At 37.7% G+C, this 23460-nt stretch overlaps 1 protein-coding gene across 1 annotated transcript in view; it reads left to right on the forward strand.

The window, feature by feature from the left end:
- LOC142342004 (uncharacterized) overlaps nt 1–19983 on the forward strand; it is a 45492-nt gene extending 25509 nt beyond the window's left edge. Inside the window, exons 10-14 of the mRNA XM_075393188.1 lie at nt 97–637; nt 5096–5426; nt 6841–7319; nt 7593–7956; nt 16348–19983. Coding sequence (XP_075249303.1) covers nt 97–637; nt 5096–5426; nt 6841–7319; nt 7593–7956; nt 16348–19845 — 5213 coding nt within the window. The 3' untranslated portion in view covers nt 19846–19983. The remainder of the gene's footprint in view (nt 1–96; nt 638–5095; nt 5427–6840; nt 7320–7592; nt 7957–16347) is intronic.
- Nucleotides 19984–23460: the final 3477 nt, after the last annotated feature.

Raw genomic sequence — 23460 nt, forward strand, 5'->3', positions numbered from 1 at the left:
CCCCATGCTCCACCCACCCGTAACATCGCATCCCCCCTCCATTCCGCTCCCCCACGCGTAGGCTTCAAATAATTAATTGTTGATTTTTTTTTGCAGACCGCGAGAGGCGCCTAGAAGAATTAGGAAAGTCCATAGTCTCGGACGTAAAGAAGAACAAAGCTCTCAAAGAGGAATTAGAAGACCTAGAAAAACAGCTACGCAAGGTGACCTACGTCGTTGATAGCATGCAACTTGTTGTTGACAAGAGAGTCAATCAGATGATCAGCGCTACACAACATTTGAGAAGTATCACTAACTTCGAATATTCACTGCCGGTTACTTGCACGTCAACTCTGGAGCTGTTAAGCAAGCAACTAACATCTAAAAAGAGCAATACGGCGAATCCAAATGGTGCTAAATCTAATGTGGACTCGAATGACGTCACATCAACAAAATTGACAGCTTCAGGAACCAAAGAGACGACACAGAGCGCTGAAGATGATGAGATTATAATTGTGCTAAATATGTGCGAGATTTGTAAGTTAAGGAACAACCAACATTTAGTAATCAAATGCGATTCGTGCAAGCTACATTACCACATCAATTGTCTGGATCCACCGTTGAGTCGTGTACCGAAGAAGGGAGAAAAATGGTTGTGGTAAGCTGACGTCTTTTGTTGCCAATTTTCCTTGAGTGAAAGATAATGCTATAGAATTATAAATGAAGATGATAAGGTTTCTCATCGTTGTGATTAATAGCCGGAAAGCGCTAGATTGGGCTATTACTTGCCTTCTCTTCGTTTTCTCATTTTCTCGCTCGTGGTTTTTTTTGTTCACATGACCCAATTTTACTTCGAGTTTTACTGTTTTCAGTTTTTTATCGGATTTTCTAAATGGTTTTCCGAATTTCATGATGTGTGAAGGGAATTTCTTAGCGTTTGACCCTCTCTACTTCACCCCCCTCCCACACACACACACACACACACACACACACACACACACACACACACACACACACACACACACACACACACACACACACACACACAATCACACACACACAACAATACACATTTACACACTTCGCACCCTCCTCCCACATCCCCCTCCCCTAATTAATTGCTCTCAAATTTTCGCTTGACCGATTTTTCGTCTGACGCTTTTGACTTTTCGTCCTCAAAAACGGGATAAACAGGTAGCGCCCAGCGGGCATTAAGTGCTCTTAGAGCCTTTCAGCTCTGTTTCAGCTCAAACTGTTTTGGAGACTTATACTTATGGTGGGAAGGGCGGTTCTTAGAGGTTGAAGGCACTCCCACTGTTGACCCCCCTATTGCCCCCCCCCCCCCACCGCGCTAATGCCCCCACGCCAGTGATGCCCCAATCAATTTTTTGACAAAACGTGCAATTTTATGAATTTTTTTCCTTATTCGGGTCTTTCTAGAACCAAGGGCCAGGAAACATCCTAAGGGGTTCGATAATAAGTTACTGACAAATTTATAATGGCCATGGAATAGTTTTTCAACTTTTTAATGTAACAAATTTTAGCTATTTTTTTTTAGCTTTTTTCAAGTTTTTTTTTGAAATTTTTTCTAGTTATTAGAATTTTTCAGCCTCAAGAGCCAAGGAACCTCCTCTAGGGTTTGAAAATAGGTTACTGATTAATTTCTAGATTAAATTGAATGTCTTGCAAGATTTTAACATTTTGCGAATTTTAGCATATTTTTGATATTTTTTGCCATTTTTTCCCAATTTTTCGACATTTATAGTCATTTTTCAAGATTTTTTGAGCTTCAAGGGTCAGAAAACCTCCCTTAGGGTTTGATAATAAGTTACTGGAAAATTTTTGTTGGCCATGGATTAATTTTCAACTTTTTAAAATCACAAGTTTTAGCAATTTTTTAAATCAAAGCTTGCAATTTTTGTCATTTTTTAGGTTTCTCTGGCCTCAAGAGCCACGGAATTTCCTCTATGGTTTGATAATATTTTACTGCATAGTTTATAGATGTAATGGATTGTTCTTCAAGATGTTAATATCACTAATTTAAGCAATTTTTCAAAATATTTGCAATTTCTTCATGTTTTTGAATTTTTTTCCGGCAAGAGGCCCTGGGTCCTCCTCCAAGGTTTGACAGTAAGCTGCTGCATAGTTTCTAGAACTAATGGGATGGTGGTCAACATTTTTTACCACTCCAGTTTTAGTAATTTGTGGATAAATTGTTAACTTTTGTGGAAAATTTTTTTTGTTGCAACTGTACGGATCTTTATGAGCCTGTGAAACTATTCCAGGCTTGAAACAGGGATACTGGATAGTCTCCTGAGATAATCAATTGGTTCCTAAGATACTAATGTCTTAAATTTTAGCATTATTTTGTTAAAATTTGCGAATTTGTCCAAAATTTTTCAATATTTTTTGTCCTTTTCTGAGTTGAACGACCATTACTGGCCAACAAATTTTTTCAAGCCTCGCAGGTGGGTTACTTGACAGTAACCCATCAGTAACCCCTCTCTTTTTGTTGATGCCGCACTTCAGCTGCTGTTATGTAGCGTAATGTCATCATCTCTGATCCTCATTGTCAATGAGTTATAGTTGAATTTTTTTATCTTAAATGATCTAACAGGCACTTTTAGGAAACCATTGTTAATTGCTCTCAAAATCAGTTTGTAGCAAATATATTAATCTTGTTTGTCTTGTATGCAATTTTTCGCTTGGCCGATTTTTCGTCTGACCCATTTGACTTTCGTCTTCAGAAACGGGATAAAGAGGTAGTGCCCTGAGGTCACTAAACCGTGGCTAGCTGTTGACGAATCCAGCCGCTCGCCGGTCGTTTGAGAGCAATTCGCCCGACGTATGTTGGTTATGTTTCCCTGCATATCGTTCCACCCGTAAACAAGCGCGCTCAACCCCTCCCCCATGCACCTATCCCCCTGTGCGCTTACCAACCCCCCCCCCCCCACGTGAAATTCCCCGCCGCGTTCACACCATGCCTCTTCGATTTGGCTAAAGCTAGCCTCACTTAACAGTAGCTAGCTACTGACAAAGCCAACCACTCTCCAGCCATTTGAGCAATTCGCCCGAAGTTAGTCGGTTATGTTTGTTCATTCGTTCATGCAATTTTTTGTACATTGCGTGCGTGACTTTGTTTTCCACTCTTCGTGGAGCGAGCGTTTCGTTACACGTGATTTACCTCGCTCTGAGCAGTGACTTTCCTAACTTTCAAAATTATTTCTTCACTCGAATTCAACAGATTAGGTTAACTGAGTGTGTCACTAATTCAAGTTTATTCGGAGCAGCTAATGGAAGCAACAATAAGATATACAGATTCGTAATATAATATCTGATCAATTAATGAAGAGAAGAGACATTTATCTTTTTTGGTCTTTTTATGGCTGTCAGTTATGAGCGTAGCTATATTGCGGTGTTCGTGTTTTTTTGTTTTGTCCTCCGAGGCTCTTTTTGTTTTGATTTTTTTCAGATTTAAGTTGATATTATATTTTCTGAATCAGTACTTCCTCTCACTAACATAATTTGCGTGCGTGACGTCATTTCTCACTTTCTCCTAGTAAATGTTATGTCATTTGCGTGATAAGATTTTGATCATATTTTACTTAACTCACTCAATAAAATGACTTTTGCATTTTAGAACTTAAGTTTAATTTGAATTAGTTAATGGGCAAAGAAACTTATATGTGTAATGAAGGTCACTAATAAAAAGTCTTCTGAGGAGTGAATTTTAACAAACCTCATTAATTTTTCGCTAAGAGTTCTACATAATTTTTGACCAGCGTTGAAAACTTTTTCAACTTATATCTATCCGTTTCCCTCTTATACGGTACTCAAGAATTCTATTTCGTAGCTATTTCGGTGATGTACCGGCTATGTTTTTTGTTGACACCCGCATCTTATCATCCGGCTATTATAACGGCCTTAATTATAATTTTTTCGTCGAATAATCATTTCGATTGTTTAACATTTTGCGGGAATTCTTTTTGGCTTCTCTAGTTGACTCTTCTTTCTTTCTGCTAAATTTGTTTTTAAACAGCAAGTGCATCTATAATGAAGAGTCAATACCGAGAAATGAAATCAAATATCGAGCGATAAACCCATAAGGCCCATTTTTAGATGCACGCGACTTGAACTCTGTTCTTGTAAGTATTGATACAAGCACCTGTATCCCCCTACGGAATGACATCAAAATAGTTCGCACTTATATTTTTTTACATAAATCTTTTCATTTCTGTTCTTTCAATCCCAGTCGGAGTTATAGGAATCAATGACGGCTATTTTCCAGCAATCTGCCAATTATTTTTTACTGTTTTTTCAAGTGCAGATCTATGAAGCTATTGTGGCTGTTTGCTGGCAATCTGTCAGCTTTGCTTTTTCTGATTAACTATTAGTGTATAGTTAACTATTAGTGTATAATTAATCGGAGTATAGAAAAAAGGAATAAACCCATAAATACCCGGCATAAGCACCCAAGTTTTCAGTCGTTTTGGTTAAATGCTAAGTTGTAGAAGTTATTTTGTCCTCCAATTTAAGCTGAAGGCATTATATTTGATCTAATGAAACTGCGTTTGGTTTTCATCTCTGGAACGACAGAGCTTTGCTCATTGAAGAGTAATTTGGACTCTTCCTGGGTTGCTGTATCTTTGTGCCACAAAAATTTTGATGATCAATGTGTTAATATCATTTTTTGAAGTTTTTAGAGCGTTAAATATCTATTGACGTTGAAAATTATAGTTACTCAGTTTGTTTTGAGGGTCTTTGAGTTGTTTCTGGGAGTATCTTTCCATTGTCTTTTGTTTTCTTTACTTTTTCTATAGGTGACTAAATGAAAGCCAAATGAAGAGTCATTCTCGTTTTTTTTAAAATTTTTTCTAAAGTTGACTAAGCGAAAGCTAAATAAAGAGTCATTCTCGTTTGTGAAAAAATCGTGCTCCTTTTCTGTCTAAGATAGAAGGCGACATCGAAAATTCGAGAAATGAGGTACAATTATTCCAGCTTTTTTTAAGAGCGACTTTTGATGTCTATTGTTATGGAATGTTCAATTAATTTTGTCTCTTTTCGTTTCAAATTGGTAAAGAATGTGATATTAACCTTGTTGCTATTTTTTATTCAGGCAATGCAAGCTTTGCTGCCCGGACACGACCAAAGTACAAGTGTTCGAAGATAATTTACCTAGAAGGAGAAAAAAGACTGTTCTGTTTGGAGCGGAACAAAAAGAGAATGAATCTTCAGAAGCTAAAGAGAAAGGAGACGAGGTTTCAGAAGATAAAGAGGCTGAGGCCAAAATCAGTGAGAAGAGTGAACCTATCCCAATAGCGTCTCCTCCGAATGTAGAATCATCACCCGAAGTGCCCTTGCTATCATTGGTTATTCCGAGAGCAGAAGATGTTGATACTAAGTGGAGTAAAGTGATTGAAAAGAATCCAATAGGCGATTCACAAAAGGTAAGCTTGTATGCTTTTTGCACTCTTACCTGGGGTCGTGATATCGGGAATTTTCTTGATTTGCTAGCCCTATTTTATACTTATTAATAGCCGCCCTCATCTTCTCAGCCGGCTATTATTGCGCTCGTATTTTTTTTATTACAATTCAAAGAATTTGAATTGTATTGGGGCGCTATCTTTTTTTTAAAGATCTGTTCACACATTTTCATGATTTTTGAAGTCAAATTGGAGTAGTGATTTTGGTCACGCCGAAACAGGAAATGGAGCGAAAAAGCGAGTGGTTTTGCGGCGTGAATTTTTTTCGCTCTAATTTTAAAGTAGAGTGCGAAAGTGGTGTTTGAACAAAAATTCGGTTTCTCGGTAGTGGTTTTTTGTTCACATGCGGCAATTTCACTCTGATTTTTACTGTTTTTTCGATTTTTTGGATCGGATTTTTTTCTAAATGGTTTTCCCAATCCATTCACAGCTCATTTTAGGCCTAGTTTTTTGTTTGAATTAAATTTTCATTACTCGCTAGTGGTTTTTTGTTCGCATGCGGCATTTTGACATTGATTTTTTTTGTTTTTTTTTTCTTATTTTTTGATCTGATTTTTTTTGAAATGGTTTTCTCACAATTCACTCATAGTCCATTCTAGGTCTAGTTTTTCTGTTTAGTCAATGAAAATTCTTTGAATTGTACGTCAGGACTTGTCCTGCTATGATTTTTTTACTTCGTCAAACTTTTTTTCGCTTTACCATTTTGCCGCTTTTTCGACATTTTGCGTGAAATCTTTTTGACTTCTCTAGGCTAGTTTCTCTCTTCTCTCATTCTGCTAAAAGTGAATTTGAACATCAGTTGCTAAGCAAAGCAATTCAAAATGAACAGAGTCGGTATAAAAAATTGAAGTCAGAAATAGAACCGGGATAAACCCATAAAGCCCAATTTTAGATGCCCGCTATTTGAACGTCGTTCCTATAAGTCTTAGTTACCACCTCTAATGCTTATTGGTGTTGATAGTAGCCCCTGTAGCTTCTCTCTAAGAAACAGAAGTATGTTCAACTACGAAATGCCATCAAAATAAATCGGACTTAAAAAATATTTTTGTACAAAAATCTTTTTTTTTCAATATATTCTATTCGTTCAATCCCAATCATGCTTATTGGAATCAACGGCGGCTATTTTCCGGCAATCTGCCGGGTATGTTTTGTATAATTTTAAACCTTAAAAGTCCAATTCTTATTCTAAAAATGGGGACAGATACAAAGACAATGAATTTTGAAAAGAACATTTGTGTAATTTTTCTCCATAGTATCCATGCTTTTGAGAGAGGTCAGGTGATCATATAGAATTGCATTAACTCAAATTTATTAGTTAATTGTGTAACAATAAAAAGGTTTTTTATTGTGGTTAAAAAGAATTTGGTTGAAATTTCAGCCCGAAGAGTTGAAGGAGAAAGTTGCGACCTCATCAACTGCTCCGAGTATGTTTCTGTCTTCATCTGACAGATCTCCTCAAACTGTGTTGAAACCCAAGTTGAAATCCGTTGTAAACCCAGCTGATGTGTTCGATTTCGACGATTCAGACAACGAAGCTGAGACTAACAGCAAAGATCAAGTCATCGAGAAATTAGCGGTTAACAGATCGATATCTGTGAAGCAAGAGAACAAGATTCTGGAACAGAAATTGATCTCAACCAGTGAAGACGCAAATACTCGGAAAGCAGAAAACAGCGAAAGCAAAAACCTCGAAAACCAACACAAGCAAACATTTGAAGTGAGCAGGTCTAAGCAAGCGGAAGATACTGTCGTATTGGAGTTAGAGAGCACCAAAATAAAATTGTCAGAGGCTGAGAAAAATTCGCAAGTTGACATTGAGCAGCCTCCGATTAATGAGTCATCTTCATCTAATATTCAGTAAGTATAGTACGCCTATAATAGCAAACAACTGTAAACTGTGATATGCGCAGGTTTCAATGACCTCGGAACTAATATTGCCAAGTGTTGTAATTAGAAACTTTTAAATGGTTTTTTTATGAGACGACGTCATTAAAACTATTTAAACGCTTAAGACCTGGGTCTCTGAACCCAAGTGCCATTAAACTTGTTAAGCTGATGTGATAGATCGATGCACTGTTATGGCACTTCAATTGATGTCAATTGTCAGTTCAATGATTATTCTGTTTTCAGCGAGAACAATGATCTGAATTTCAACATCAGCAACGAATTCTGTGACGAAACACTTACGAATTCTAGTGAGAATTCGACCACAACCACCTCAAGCTCTTCTTTTGAAACTGTACACATAGAAAGAAACCCCACAGCTAAGCCGCAGTCACGTGAGTTTGACGGCCTGGAAACGTCGCGGAGGAAAAACACAAGCCAAGAGCGGGATATTGATCGTACAGATCCGGCGTTGAAGCAGAATATCAATATGACAGAGGCTAGGTCACAATCATCTGATGAGGAGACTGTCGAATTTGTGGGAAGTGGGAAGAAACTATCGAATGAGGATCTGATCCTACAATCAAATGAAAAGAGCTCCTCATATAAGGTAAATGTTTGCTTCATAATTAATAGCTCCGTCAGCTATTGCATTCGGTTATAATTGCACTCCGATTTTCACAACCAAAGGCTTTGTGGATCACGCTTGACTTTTTGATTTTTTTGAATGAAATTGAATTGCGCGCATTCGAAAATTAAGTCTGTTGCTAAATTAAAACAGTAGTGCGTGTAGCGTAATGGATAATGCCACCGACTCTCATCTGAGAGGTCGCGGGTGTGAACCCCTGCCTAGTCAGAACTTTTTGCACCATAAAAGATTCTCCAGCCTATGCCCTCTTCTAAATCGTTTGCCTCGCCAGTCATTCGAGAAAAATTTGTCCGACAGTAGTCGGTTTATGTTTAATAGCCGCAAAGCGATAGCTGGGGCTATTATTTGCCTTCTCTTGGTTTTTTTTTCGGCGTCGCGATTTTTGTTACGACCATATGACGTCACAACCACTTCAAATCTGCTTTTTGTTCATTCGTTCATGCAGTTTCAAATGAATTGCGTGCGTGACGTCATTTTTCGCTCTTAGTGGAGCGAGTTTTTTTGTTCATTCGCGTGATTAAGTTTTTGGTCACATTTGACGTATCTCACTCTCAAAAATGACTTGCTCACTTTGAAATTGACTTTTATTTACGTTAGATCAAAGAGATAAGGTCAAATGGGTTTGTCACTCTAAATGAAGGTTATTTGAGAGCAGCTAATAGAGGCAGCAAATACAGATTTTTAATCAAAATATAACATACCAGCCTTCAATGAAAAGACGAGTTTTTTTGTCTGTCTTTTTTACTGTTTGTTTTTGAGACTGCAGATCTACGAAGCGATTGCGGCTATTTTCTGGCAATCAATCTGCCAGATATGTTTTTCATATGCAACAATTTGTCTCCTGTTTTCAGTAATTTTTCCGAGTGAGTTAAATTGTTGTAAACTAACTCTAACTGCGTATATTTGTATATATCAGAATGCCCGAATTGGTAGCTAATGCTGTTGACTTTGAAACCAGCTGTTGTCATAAAATAGTAGAGAATTTTTTGATGTTCGCCCATATTTCTGTTGTCTGATTAATTGCTCTCTTGGTCTCTTGAAAAACGTCTCTTGGTCTTTTTTATGCAATTTTTCGCTTGACAAATTTTTGTCTGACCCATTTGACTTTTTGTCCTCAAAAACGGGATAAGAAGGTAGCAACCAGCGGGCATCAAGTTCTCTTTGAGCCTTTGAGCTCACTAGTCTCCAAGTATACAATTCACAGAAGCTGTCTTGCAGACTTATACTGATGCCGAGGTTGACCCCAACCCCCATGCCCCCCCCCCACACACACACACAAACCACCACATCGCCCCCTCGCTTCACCCCCTCCCGCCCCCAATCTCCACCCCTGGACATCGTTCAGGCCGTACTGGCCCCGTGCTGCCGAAAATACCCCCTCCCACCGTTGCACCCCACTGTTGATCCCCATTACCCCCCCCCTCCCCGCTGCGCTCACCTCACGCCCCTTAAGCTAAAGCTAGCCTCCCTAAGCCACAGGTAGCTGATGACGAAGACAACCGCTTGCCGGTCGTTTGAGAACAATTTGTCCGACGTTAGTCGGTTATTCGGTTATGTTTACTTAGTTTCGTTAATGGCAGGTCTCATTGGTTGCTATTGTGGCATAAATGAATTAAATTAATTCCTTCAGTTGATAGCTAAAGATTTTTTTGACTTTAACACTTTTTACTTTTAAAAATAGTAGCGATTTTTTAAACTTGCGGGGACGCGTTGTTCATTTTGTTTTCCTGTCATTTACTCCTTAAAAGTTGGTCCTGTCCTATGCTATTTAAGCATAAAGGAACTAGTATGATAATTGTTTGTTTGAGTTCTTAGCCGTTGGTTTTTGTAACTTTGACTCGATTTGTTTCAAAAAAATTGCGAACTTCCGAGTTTTTCCTTTTGATTGTTGTGCATTTTGTGGCTCAATCAATTGACGGCATTAATGAAAAGTCTCATGTGCTGCTGCTGAAGCATAAAAATAATATAGTTAGTTGCTTGAATGAATACGGTGGTTTTCATAATTTTGAAATTATTTACCAAAAATGTTTGTGGATTTTTCAGTTCTGCTTTACTTTTCTTGTCGTTTTGTCACTTAGTTCAAATGAATAGCCTTCGTATTGAACTTCTACTGTGGCGTTATTTTTTAATTTCATTAGCTTCGGCGTTGAGATATTTTTTTCGTTTACTTAGAGAGCATTTGTTTTTGGATTGTTTTTTAATAGCCGCCCTCATCTTCTCAGCCGGCTATTATAGCGCTCCTATTTTTTTTTACTTCGTCGAATAAAAAAATGTTTCGCTTTACCTCATTTTGCCGCCTTTTCAACATTTTGCGTGAAATCTTTTGGACTTCTCTAGGCTATTTTCTCTCTTCTCTCATTCTGCTAAAAGTGAATTTGAACATCAGTTGCTCAGCAAAGCAATTCAAAATGAACAGAGTCAGTATAAAAATTGAAGTCAGAAATAGAAACGGGATAAACCCATAAAGCCCAATTTTAGATGCCCGCTATTTGAATGTCGTTCCTATAAGTCTTATTTACCATCTCTAATGCTTATTGTTATTGATAGGAGCCCCTGTAGCCTCTCTCTAAGAAACAGAAGTATGTTCAACTACGAAATGCCATCAAAATAAATCGGACTTAAAAAAATGTTTTTGTACAAAAATCTTTTTTTTTCAATATCTTCTGTTATTTCAATCCCAATCATGCGTATTGGAATCAACGGCGGCTATTTTCCGGCAATCTGCCGGGTATGTTTGAATCTCGCCTTTATTTGTTTTTTTTTCCTTTTTAACCTAATGGGATTTAAGAAGAGTTTTTGATGCTAGCGTTGTATGCTGCGCTATTGTTAATAATTTTGTTACATAGTTAGATTTTTGTTTGAGGCCACAAACTTCAAAAATTCTGATTTTTGCCAAGTTTGGTTTCTCTTTTTTTCTCATTAATTGCGACAAGGTTGTGTTGTGTACGCTTTCTATGGATGGGTTTTGACAATATATAATTATAGAAAGTCGTGTTGATGTTGGTGATTTTTAATACACTAGTTGTTGGAAAATTTAATTTTTTAATTATCATAATTTTTTTTACTTCTGCGCATTTGATGTAAAATGCTTTGTTGACCAACAAAGTTTAAGGTTAATGAGAAAATATTGATGGTTAAGTCATTAGAGGACCCAGGGTACGATTTCATGGGTCGCTGGAACTTCGGGGCAGCGAGCTTAGTTTGAGAGATTGAACTTAGACGTGAAGAAGTAAAAATCTAATTTTTTGCCCTAAACTTATAGTCCCAATTTAGGAAACTAATTTTAGAGTAAAAAAATTAGACTGAGTTAGAAATCTAACTATTGAATCTTGAATCAAACTACTATAAATAATCGGCTGCTTTGGTAATGGTGAAGGAGACGTCTGGTTATTTCACGTAATGAAAAGCAATTTTTCAGCTCAGTGCTGTGTTCTTTTTCCTGTTTTTAAATATTAAATTAGTGGTTGCTTCTTGAACTTTCATCCACAACATTTTTAAAAAGCCAACCCGACACCAGTACAACACGAAATCGTGGTGAATTTGATATTTTTAATAGTATTTAATAAGTGTTTTAGTATTTTTAATTGGCTTTTTCTTTAGTGGTGAAAGTACCAATTAAAGAAATATGGTATGAAACAATAAAATTAAGGTGTAGTGCATTGAGTCGTCAAGTTTTTTTTACTGCAGTTGCTAATTCGTATTGGTTTTAAGTTTTCGAATTTACAGGCTTGCATCCGCGTTGTTATCTCATCCAATGAAATCCGAATTGAATTAAAACTCTTTTTTTGACACCTAAAAAATATGCTGTTATTTTTTTCCCGTTTCTGGGGCCAGGGTGTCCAGAATAGCTGTTTTCGGCAGGCAGTGCGCCAGATATATTTGAGTAATTTTAATTGCTCTTTAACGAAGTTTGAAGCAATTATTGTAAACGTGGTTTTTTTATACAAAATTATTGCTTGACCGTTTTTGCGTTTTTGATCGAGAACATTGGTTGACTTCTCAAAGGACTTTTTCATGTTTCTCTTCATCATTTTTGAATTCTCTTAATTCCTCTCATTCTCGATAAAGTTGGTTGCTAAAGAAAGCGATTGTAATAGAGAAAATCACAATGGAATGATAGCCGCGTGGTTAATTCTGTTGAAAACTGCAGATGTCTGGGGTTCGAACCCCTCCCTAGTCGGATATTTATGCCTGCACAAAGAAAAGATCATATAGGCTGCAGGCACTGAATTATTTGCCCCGCATGGCGTTCGATTTTGTTCGACGTTATTCGGTTTACAATTTTTGGCTTGTTTGGCTTCCAGGGGATGTAAGAATCAGATTGGCGACTATTAACTGATCTCAGCCTCTCAACGGTTATTATAAAGGCGCTCTCTTTTTACAATAGGATGATTTGTATTGGTGCGCTGTCTTTTTAGATCCTCGCACATTTTTGATTCAATAATGTCATTGAGATGTCAAATTAGCGGTGATTTCAGTCACGCTGGAGTAGTAAACGGAGCGAAATAACCATTAGCTTGTAGCAAGATTTTTTAAGCTGCATTTTAAATGGAGTGAAAAGTTGGTGTTTGAACAAAATTTTGGTCTTTCAGAGTGATTTTTTTTCACGTTCGTCTAATTTTATAATTCAGCTTCTATTTGTTGGTGGTATCAATTTTAGATAACTAATTTTTTGTATTTTTTGTGCATTTTGGTCATTTTTTTAAAATGTTTTTAATGGTTTTGTAATTTACTTTTTATCTTAAGATTTTTTCTGTAAGATTTTCACCCAAAGGCAGAAACTTTAAAACACGGTTTTTGAATTGGGTTAAATTAGAACAAAGCTTTGATGCTGGAAATTTTGGTTTACTTTTGTTTATTATGTATAGAGGAAGATTTGCTATTTTTAGATTTGGTTTAAATCTAGTCTTTAAAAAAGATACTAAAATCAGAAATTCGTAGCTGTCTTCAATGTTTTTCTTAAGTTTTTGTCAAATTATTTTTATAATTCGTTATTATAGTTTTTATTGCTTTAGTGGCCAAATAAGCGCCTGCTGGTGTAGACCTAGTTTACCAAATAAGGTATATTGGAAGGATACTGAAGCTGAAACAGTTCTCGACAAGGCTAACCTCTTCAATTCTTTTTTCAAATCAGTCTCTTCCGAACTCTCGAACGGTTCTGTTGACTTCGGTCAAGAAACCACCTCGGTTATTTTCCTGTCAGAAATTTGTTTCGACAGTTTTCAGCTATGCGAGTTTCAGCTTTATTAGAGATATTCCGACAGGTACTATTGTGGCTTGTGACGGTATTCCACCTTTTATTTATAGTTCTTGTTCCGAACTGCTTGCACCTTATGTTCATTCTCTCTTCAGCTTTATCATACGAACAACTTGCTGGCCATTATTCTGGAAATGTGCTCATGTAACTTCTATTCACAAGAAAGGATTAAAGTCCGACGTTGAAATTTATCGCCCTATATCTATTCTGCCACGACTTTCCCTTGTATTTGAGAGAATAATTTTTAATTATTTGTATTCGAAGATCCGACACAAAATTAATTCTAATCAGCCGGTTTTCAACAGGGTCATTCAATAATTACACAACTTGTTCTCTTCCTAGACGAGTTGTATGCCAATTTTGACAATAATTGGGAGCAAATTGTACTATCTTGACTTCAGTAAAGCATTTGATCTGTCAATCATGCAACCCTTATTAGTAAACTGGCCTATTTTGGATTAGACCTCGAGTTTAGAAGCTTAATTAGATCATATTTGGCGGATAGAACGCAACGAGTTTGTATCGATGGAAACCTTTCTCACATCGTATCTATAGATAGTGGTGTTCTCCAAGGAAGTGTTTTGGGACCACTGTTGTTTTTGGTTTATATAGACGATATGCTGTCTCTTCCAAAAAATTCCAATTGTTACTGCTTTGCGGATGATACCAAGTTGGTGTGCTCTTCGACAAATGTTTTTGGTGACAGTCAAGAGGACATCAATCGATTGTATAATTGGTCGCATTCTAACAGCTTGAAGTTCAATGCATCAAAATGTTCTTATATCCATATTTCAAAGAAAACTACTGGTGATTTGTTCTTAAACAACGAAAAACTGCGGAAAGTGGAATCAACGACCGATCTTGGCGTTGAAGTTACTAGCTGTCTAAGATGGGACTTTCACATTAGATCAAAGCTAAACAAAGCAAAACAGAACTTCCATTACCTCAGACACAATGTCCCATACAGTTTGCCGAACAAAGTTAAATTCAACCTGTATTCGGCTTGTGTTTTGTCTGTGTTACTGTATGGTTCTCCTACCTGGCATGCCGGTCTAACTGACTTGCGATTACTCGAGAAGTTTAACGAAAAATGTTTGCGTTGGTGTTTAGGTAAAAAGAGCTATAGTGATTTATTGTTGGCTGCTGATACGATTCCCATTGCATACCATCTTCTAAACATTGATCTGAAACTTTTTGCTACCATTGCTACAGGAAAGAGTTGTATTACGTTCGAAAAATTTTTCGTTCTTAAGAAGAAGAAAAGATCTTTACGCAGCGAGAGCAAACAGTACCTGGTTTCTAAATACCCACGCAAAACGGTCACTGAAACATCATTTTTTAACAGAGTAAGCCTTTTGGTCAACGATTTTAATGATTCTAGTGATATAAACATTTTATTTCCCCCTGCAAATATTGAATCGCTCTTAAAGTGTTTCTTCGTCAGTCTACGTGATTTAAAATACGATATATCAAGAACCTGTACATGGTCAATCAAATGTCGCTGTGCCGTTTGCAGATGTTAAACGTATCTTAGAATATTTCCTTTAATTCATATATTTTTTTACCGCTACTTTCTGTAAAGATCTTTTCTAGTACTGTCAAAAATCCTTCAATGGTAAATTCAAGTCTTTTACTACTACTACTACTGTTTTGTAAACAGTTATGAGATCGAAGTCTGATTTTTGAAAACTTTTAATTGATGCTTTCGGTCTAGTGTAATTTTTTTTTATATTAATGTCTTCAAATCTGTTTCAGACCGGGTGCTGCTATGTTGTTTTCAGTTTGCTCTACTTTTTTATTAAACTCAACTGAAGGCAATCAAATGCTAAAAACGAATAAAAATGGGCTGAACTTCGTTTTTTTTAATCACTTCATGTGTAATAGCCCCTTTGCTATGTGAAATAATTGCCGCCTCTCTCACTACAGCATTCTACAGTCCAGCCAACTAGGGGGCGTGGAGGGGCGTCAGTCGGTCATGTTTAGTTTTTTAATTGCTCTTGGACGAAGCATTGTAAACGTGTTGCTGTTACGTGTTTTTGTATACATGTGTTTTCTGTGCAAAATTTTGGCTTGACTGTTCCTTCTAGAACATTCTTTTGATTTCACTTCTCGTCTTTTTGGGCATGATTTTCTGAAATTTTTTAAAGTGATTTGAATTGCGCGCATTGAGAAGTTAAATGAATAGCCAAAATAAAAGCGATTGTGAGCGAAGATTGCACAAAACCCGTGTAGCGTAGTATTTAATGTACCAGACTCTTATCCAGGAGGTCGCGGGTGTGAACCCCTTCCTAGTCGAAGTTTTTGTGCCATAAAAGATTCTCTAACCTGTACCCTTTTCTAAATCGTTTACCACGCCAGTCGTTCGAGAGCAATTCATCCGACGCTAGTGGGTTCATGTTTAATTGCTCTCAAACGAAGTCTTTAGCCATTATATTAGTCCTGCTGGTCTTATGCGATATTTTGCGCGACCATTTTTTCGTCTGACCCATTTGGCTTTTCGTCCTCAAAAACTTGATTAACAGTTAGCACCCAGTGGGCATTAAGTTTTCTTAGAGCTTAGTCAGCTCACTGGTATCCAAGTATGCGATTCACAGAAACTGTTTTGGAGACTTATACTTAGGGTTACTTAGGGTGTGAAGGGCAGTTCTTAGAGGCTGACCCCCAACCCCCCCCCCCCATCAGCCCCCCTTACTTCACCCCCACAATGCCCTCACCTGCACATCGTTCGGGCGTTAAGGGCCCCGTGCAGCCAAGGGCCACCTCCCATTGTTGCCCCTCACCCCGCCACCTGTTGACCCACACCCCCCCCCCCTCTGCGCTCACCTCGATCAAGCTAAAGCTAGCGCAACTTCAATTAAGCTGAAGCTAGCTTCACTAAACAGTGGCTAGTTTCTGACGGAACCAACCGCTCGCCGGTCGTTTGGGAGCAATTCGCCCGACGTTATTCGGTAATGTTATGTTTTTGTATGCTCGGAAAAAGTGTTTTGTTACCCGCCAGTTTTTCGTTCTTGGCCTATTTTCGTTCTTCGCGTGGCGTGGCGTGGGGGTAATTTCTGATACTAAATTATAAATCTGATAAAAAATAAATGCTTTAGCCCAATTTTGTTCCGGATGATCTGGTAGTCAACTCTGAATCACCAACAAACGCTGGCTTAAATGCACTCCCCAAATCCTCTCCTCTTGATTTGATCGACAAATGGGCCAGTGAGTCGGACCACAATGCAACCACACCTGTCGACCATTTCTCCTTTGAGGAAATTGTGGCTGCAGAACAGACTGAGGGCAGTTCTACGCCTATATTGACAACCGAAATTGAACAAGACAGCGATAACATCGACTCAGATAGATCCATTCTCATGAAGAACAAGGAATCTTTGTCATCATCTGACAAACCCACTAGTTCAAAAACTGAAAATATTGTTTCCCAAAGCCAGCAAATGAAGCAGTCAAATGAAAATGAAGGGAAGATAGTTGTGCCTATGGAAGTACCACCAGTTCAGACCGAAGCTTCTTCACAGAACGAATCTCAATCAAATTCATTAAAATCTTTCAAGAACGAGCTGGTTCAGGTCTTAACCCACTCAACGACGACGGAACATCTAGCTGAAAACATTTCGCAACGGAATGAAAAACAAGTGCCTGATAAGAAGTCTGAAGAAACTGCGGTGGTGCAGGAAGTGCAGTATAGAGAGATCACTAAGATATCTCCCGAAGGGGAGCCAGTAATTGTCAGGATTCCCATCAGACCAAAGAATAGACCTCAGCAACCACCCGCTGCTCCCCCGTTTCAGCCTGCTGTCAAGCAAGATAACTCTAGTTTAAGTAATGAAACTTCTAATGTTACTAATGTCAAAAGCTCTCAGGTTAATAAAAATTCTACTGAATCAATTTCTAAGCTAGAGAAAAGAAATATTGCTAAAAATGAACGGAATTCTCCGAGAACGAGGTCAGAAAGGGTGAAAGAACCGATGCTTAGTGGATTAAATTTGAAGGCATTGGTAACTGAGAATAGTGATGAAACAACCAATAACGACGTTATACGGGACAAAGTGCCACTTAAAAATGACGAGAAAAGTTGTCCTAAAGAGACGTTGAGCAGACTTGATGATATCCCGAAAGTGACTAAAAGCGCTGTAGTTAATGGCGGTATTAGGTCGGGTTTCAAACCGGACTTTTCACGAGTGGTTCCTCTGGCTTCAGAAGCTGTCGATCCGAGTGCTAGCAGTGACCAGGTTAAAGTGGCAGTTTCTCTTGATACGACAACTAAAGTATCTGAAAGTAACATCTCCGAGAACGACCGTAAGCGTAAGAAGAAATCTAAAAGTGAGCGCGATTTGAGTCTAGAAAAAGCAAATGAAGCTCAAAGAAAAGAAGGAGGACTTGAGGTTCCTTCCAAGGTGCCCAAAGTTGACAAAATTATCGGGGAAAGTGAGAAATCAAACCTAAAATTGGATAAAATTAGGGAACCAAATAATGATGAATCCAAAATTGTTCCAGGAAAGCTTAAAAACAGTGAGCTACAGAACTCTGTAAAGGATTCGACAATGAAAGTGGCTGTTAGATCTGAATTGCCAGCTGGTAACAAAGAGAAAGTAAATTATGATGCCGCCGATAGAGTTTCACAGAAGGTGGTTAGCGATGTACAAAAGCCAAAATTAGTAACAAATGAAACAAAAGTAATCGAAAGCAGTACATCTAAATCCACCAATATAACCAAGTATACCGCTCTAACTGGTAAACTGAAAGCGGTCATTGATCCATTAAGCAAAAATGAAGATAAGTCGCCCGTAGCTACTTTTGAGACTCCCCACGTGAATCAGAAACAACCAAAGTCAAAGATCCAGTTATTGGACGATCTTTTCAATGGCCCGGAAGCTGTATCAGGAGCTTCTGTTAATACGTCAGCGAAGCCTAACGTAACTGCGAAGACGTCTGAAAAGAAAGACAAAATGCCAATAGATAAAGAAAAGAACGTGAAGAAGATTGAGAGCATATCATACGCTCCAAGACACAAAGTTGAAAGTCAAACACGGCAACTAAATGAGCAGCCGAAGGAAAAAGAAGTTCCAAATTCAGTTGAGGCCTCCGAGAAAAATCTGCATTCTAAGCGACCATCGGTGAATCATTTCAAAATTCCCAAGAATAGGAAAATTGAAGAAAGCAAAACAAGTAAAGCTGATATTGCCAAGGAGTATGGGGCCAAAGAAACTAAACTCAGTGAGCCGCCTTTCAAGAAACTTGCCCTGGAGAAACCCTTAAATGAGGTTCAACGTAGGACTTTAGCTGATGACCTGGAAATTAACAAGCCTAAGCCACCTTTCCCTCGCGATGCTCATAAATCTAAGCTTCCAGAACGTAGCAGGGCTGGAACACCAACGCCAAGCATCGAAGATGGCCTGGCTAGTCCTACTTCCGCTTTTGCGCCAGTTCCATCGCGGAATCTACCACAAACAAAGGAAGACACGTTTAAGAGGAAAATTGGCCAGTTGATGGAATTCACTGGAAGTTTCTCTGAAAGCAGGAGAACGCCCCATTACCATAGTGGAGATGACGACGATGATGAATATGACCCAACTAGCAACTTCAAAGTTGAAGTGCCTGCTCCGAGGTCAAGAAGCTCGGACAGTTTTAGCAATCAACAGTGCGAACCTCTTCCACTTGTGCACGGATCAAAGCTGCCTGTGCCACCTGGAATCCCACCAACGCACACTCGGCTTCCATTACCCTTGCCTCCACCAACAGGATACAGCTTTGATGACTTCGATTACGACCGACCTCCAACACCCCCACCTGGTCTGTTCGATCCGGGCAAATCAGCTGCTGTTCCTCCTTCGCACATGCACAGCAAACATCCAAGTCACAATATAAAGCCTAATGTTCTAAAGGAAACTACATTGGTGGTTCCAAGAACTGCAGGTGGTATTGGTACGATTCCACCTCCGATCAAAATGGTTCCACCTGGACGAGCTGCACGCGAAGGCGTCAAATTGACAGCGGTGGAACCAAAAGTTGACAAAAGGCCTCCAATACCCTCCGCTCCGGCACCTCAGCACAACGAAAACTCAAAACACGTAGTTCCGACTAATTCTACACCTCAAGCGAAGCGAAAGAAGGACTTTAACCAATATTTGCAAGAGAACAGAGCTCGAGCACACAAACATCAACCTAAAATCATTCCTACGGAAAGGGTATCTACAATTCCGATTGACAGAATTGAAGAAGACATCACTCATGAGCAAAGCAAGCGTCGGTCATCAAGCCCGAGTGAAGAAATATTCAGTGTCGAGTCGCATCAGGTACCCAACCTCCAATCAGATCCAAAAATGTCTATCGAAGCTTCATCTGTGCGGCATGGTTCAAATGATAAAGCACCGATCAATGAAACAAGAAGTCCCATTGACCACGAGGAAGAAGGTCAAAGAGCGTCAAGATCTGGCACGCCTGTCATGGACGAATCAGCTGATCCTTTAATTATTAGATCAACAGATCCCAATGATCCCGCATCGAACTTCGATCCCACAACTGTCCCACTTTCGCCCAATGCAACGATGAAGTTGATGCAAGTTCTACTAGATCAAAATTTCCTGGGTTGATTTAAAATCTATTCTAAAATAATTTTGAACGTATCTTCCGTTTTGTTTAATTGTCTTAGCTAATTACGAAACTTTCATATTCAAAGTTGTTCAAATTTAATTATTATCTTCAAGAAAATATATATATTTGAAAAATTGTAGTTTTCTCATTAACGATAGCTTCATTAAATCATTAAGCTAACTCATGCTTTGGGTTTTGATTGAAATAAAAACCCACAAATCAATATGGTAAAATGTTGGTGGAAATATGATCAACTTAACCTAATAAGAAACAAATTATGGAAGTCAGCCCAGTGGTTTGAAGCTAAATCCCTATTGGTAGAATCGTGGTTCTCATGGCATGATGTCATCAAAAGACTTGATTCTGCTCTTTATTGAATCTGAGGGACGATTGTTGAATCTGGCTGGAGGTCCAATTGGGATTAAGCTATATTCTTGTGCATAGGAAAGAAGTCATGTTGAAATTTCCATAAATAGATTGCAACCTCAGCAATCGTGAGCTCAGTTTTGCTTGCAGTGGAATGAGATTTCAAACATGCATATCTTGAGGGAAATAAAGTGCGTTCGATGTACTCGCTGAAATGACACAAAGGCTACTTTGCTACTATTTCTGTATTTAAAAAAGCATTTAAAATTGTTTGGAAAGCTTTTTTAAAAGCTTCAACTGAGTTCTGTTCAACTATTTGATCTAAAAAAAGATAAGCAAAAAGTAATTCCCCAACGCATTAGATAGCTCTCAATGTGGTAAAACCAACCAAGTACGATTTTGTGCAGGAAGTTTTACAAATACGTTTTTGAGAAGAAGCGTTCTTGTGAAGAGGAAGCTCAGACTTAGCATACGTGCAAATTTATGATGAATATTCATATGCTACTTTTCTTTGTTTTCAATGGAAACACAAGTTTGTGGAATTTTATAGGTTTGTACAATAAACCAAAATAAAAACAATGGATTTGTTAATTACAAATGGTCAGGGCTACACTAGTAGTTTCCGTTATAATACGCCTTTATTGTGGAAATCTTTGTTCTACTAAAAGTTTTAAACAAATGTTTTAAATTTTTTAAATATAGCATGTACACTAAATTAGGCCATTTTTTAATTGCCCCGAAATGAAGTTTATTCCAATTGAAGACATCTTTCTGTCCTGTAGGTCTTTTTGCTCCAACCCTCCAATTTTGGTTGAAGGTTGGCAGCCTAACACACGCCTTTTTAATTGCTCTCGAAGGAGAAGCAATTATTGTAAAGTGTGTGTCTTTATGCAAATTTTTCGCTTGACCATTTTTTCAGCTTTTCTAGAATAATATTTGTCTTCTCAAGTGAATTTTTCACTTACTTCTTGATTTTGGAGTAATTTCCGTTACTCTCGCTCGGAAATAGTTTGTTGCTCAAACAAAACCGATTGTTAGAGAGATGATGACAAGCCCCTGATAGCCGTGTGATTAATGCCTGTGTCGAGGTGATGGAATAGGACTCAGGAGGTCGGGGTTCGAACCTGACCGTAGTCTGATGTTTTTGCACCCATAAGGAAAAGCCCCGCCTGTCATTCGAGAGCAATTATTCGGATGTTAGTCGGTTTAAGTTTTTTATTGAGCAAGTTTTGGCCGATATCTTTTGAGAAGAGGTAAAGCAGTGGTATCATTGAAAGTCCATAAAAACAAGCAATAAATTTTCATTTTTTATTTCACTGTTCTCTCCATTTTGCGGTTCAATTCGCCGAGGTAATTAAAATAAATATGTTAATGCGCGAATCTTTCCCGATAATCTTAACAGTACATTTCACTGGTTTTTAAACTTCTCAAACTCCAAATTATAATAGAAGATAGGTTTTAAAAACCAATAACTGTAGAACACATTTTTCTTTTACTACAATCTTCGCGGTTCAAAAAATTAACGATATAAAATTACGCGAAAGAACTAACTAACCTGAGCTGGACGAAAATTTTTCAATTTTATGCTCTTCGAAGATAAATCAAGCTATAATGTTTTCCACTTTTGACAATTTCACAATTAATAAACTAAGATATTCCATTGGAAAACATTGTGTTCTATTCCTTTTTTCATCCTTTTCAACAAGAAAAAACTTGTTAAAATTGAGATGCCAAGAAAGGGGTTCACCTTATTCTGACTTTGTTATTTTTTCATGTCTACTGGACTTCAACGTTTGAAAAATTGATGAAATATAACAAGCATGTATTCATTTCAGTCATGCGCTATTCGTATAGCTCTTTCACCTTACAAAGTACTTTGGACAATAAGTTTGAACACTTTTGTATGAGGTGTGTTGCCAGAGTTCTTAGACAGTAGTTTTGGAAGAATATTTTGACTTACGGAACAAACGATTGTCAAAGGCTTTGTGAGCATAGAGTTATAGTTTAAGTAATGACAATTTCTTTAATCTTATTGCCTGAAACTGTTCTGCATATTTGTTTGGCTTGTTCGTCAAAACGAGGCAATCAATTGAATATAAACTTACCGATTCTTTTTAAAGAAAGGTCAGAAACTGGTTTAGCCATGAAGTTTGGAAGCTTTTGTCGGAATGAGTTTTTTGCTGTTTCTTTGTTTTACTACTTTTGAAAACTTTCCGACTTGTTCTTTAACAATTTTTGGAATTTCAACAAAATTTGATGAAAAATTCGTATTTTTGGGACAATTTTTTTCTCCGACAGTGAACCCATCTACATAGAATAAAAAGCATATTTATGATTTTCTGAATTGTTCTTAGATCTTCCGAATAGTTGTAGATGTTCAAACTCGGGGGGTGAAGAGCGATAAATGGAATCAAATATATTGTTCCGAGTTTCTCGAACAAGAACGCAACAGTTGTTCTGACCTGTGGTATTCATCGTTCTCATTGTACTAATGTATAAATATGTCATTGAAGATACACGTTTTGATTAAACAAATTTTAACTTTCCTAGTTCTATTTTTTACTGGTTGCAACATTGTGTATTGCTGTTTGTTACTTTTTGTCGCTTTGTTCAACCAATGAAATACAATAATGCCACGCTAAGGAGCCGATGACAGTTGTTGATAATAGGACCACTAGATAGGACAATAATAAAAATCAAACAACAAAGGTTATTTACGACCCAAACTCGTTGTCTATAATAAAAAAAAGCACAAGAAAAGCAAACTCGCATCAGATAAAAATCTAAACAAAACAATTTAACCCATATTTCATTAGAAAAGATATGGGACTTGTCCCCAATGCGACTGGTTTACAGGTCGACAAAAAAGAGCAAATAGGTGCGAAGTTCAAGAATACTTTTCCTTTTTTGAAAACAATGTTTTTCACAGTTAATAATGTCATTAGATATCAACTGAAATAACAAAAATATTCATTTATATCTACATAGGAAGCAATTGAGACATGTCATTATCCAATGTTTGATTGCGCAAAATTTCAAAGCCGATGGGATCAACGATTATTGTTATAAATTAAAAAGAAACCAAAAATCCTTTGAAATGTACAAATATATAGAAATCTAACGTTTTATGAAATCTCGTGGTAACAGTAAGAACAACGCCGAGAAATAAATGATTGAAACTTAAACCGTTATAAAATTTAAATTATAGCTCACTGGAAACGGGCTGTGACCTGCGTTTACAGAGACTG

Source organism: Convolutriloba macropyga, chromosome 1 (assembly GCF_964194025.1).
Source record: "Convolutriloba macropyga chromosome 1, txConMacr16.3, whole genome shotgun sequence".
NCBI classification, from domain to species: domain Eukaryota; kingdom Metazoa; phylum Xenacoelomorpha; order Acoela; family Convolutidae; genus Convolutriloba; species Convolutriloba macropyga.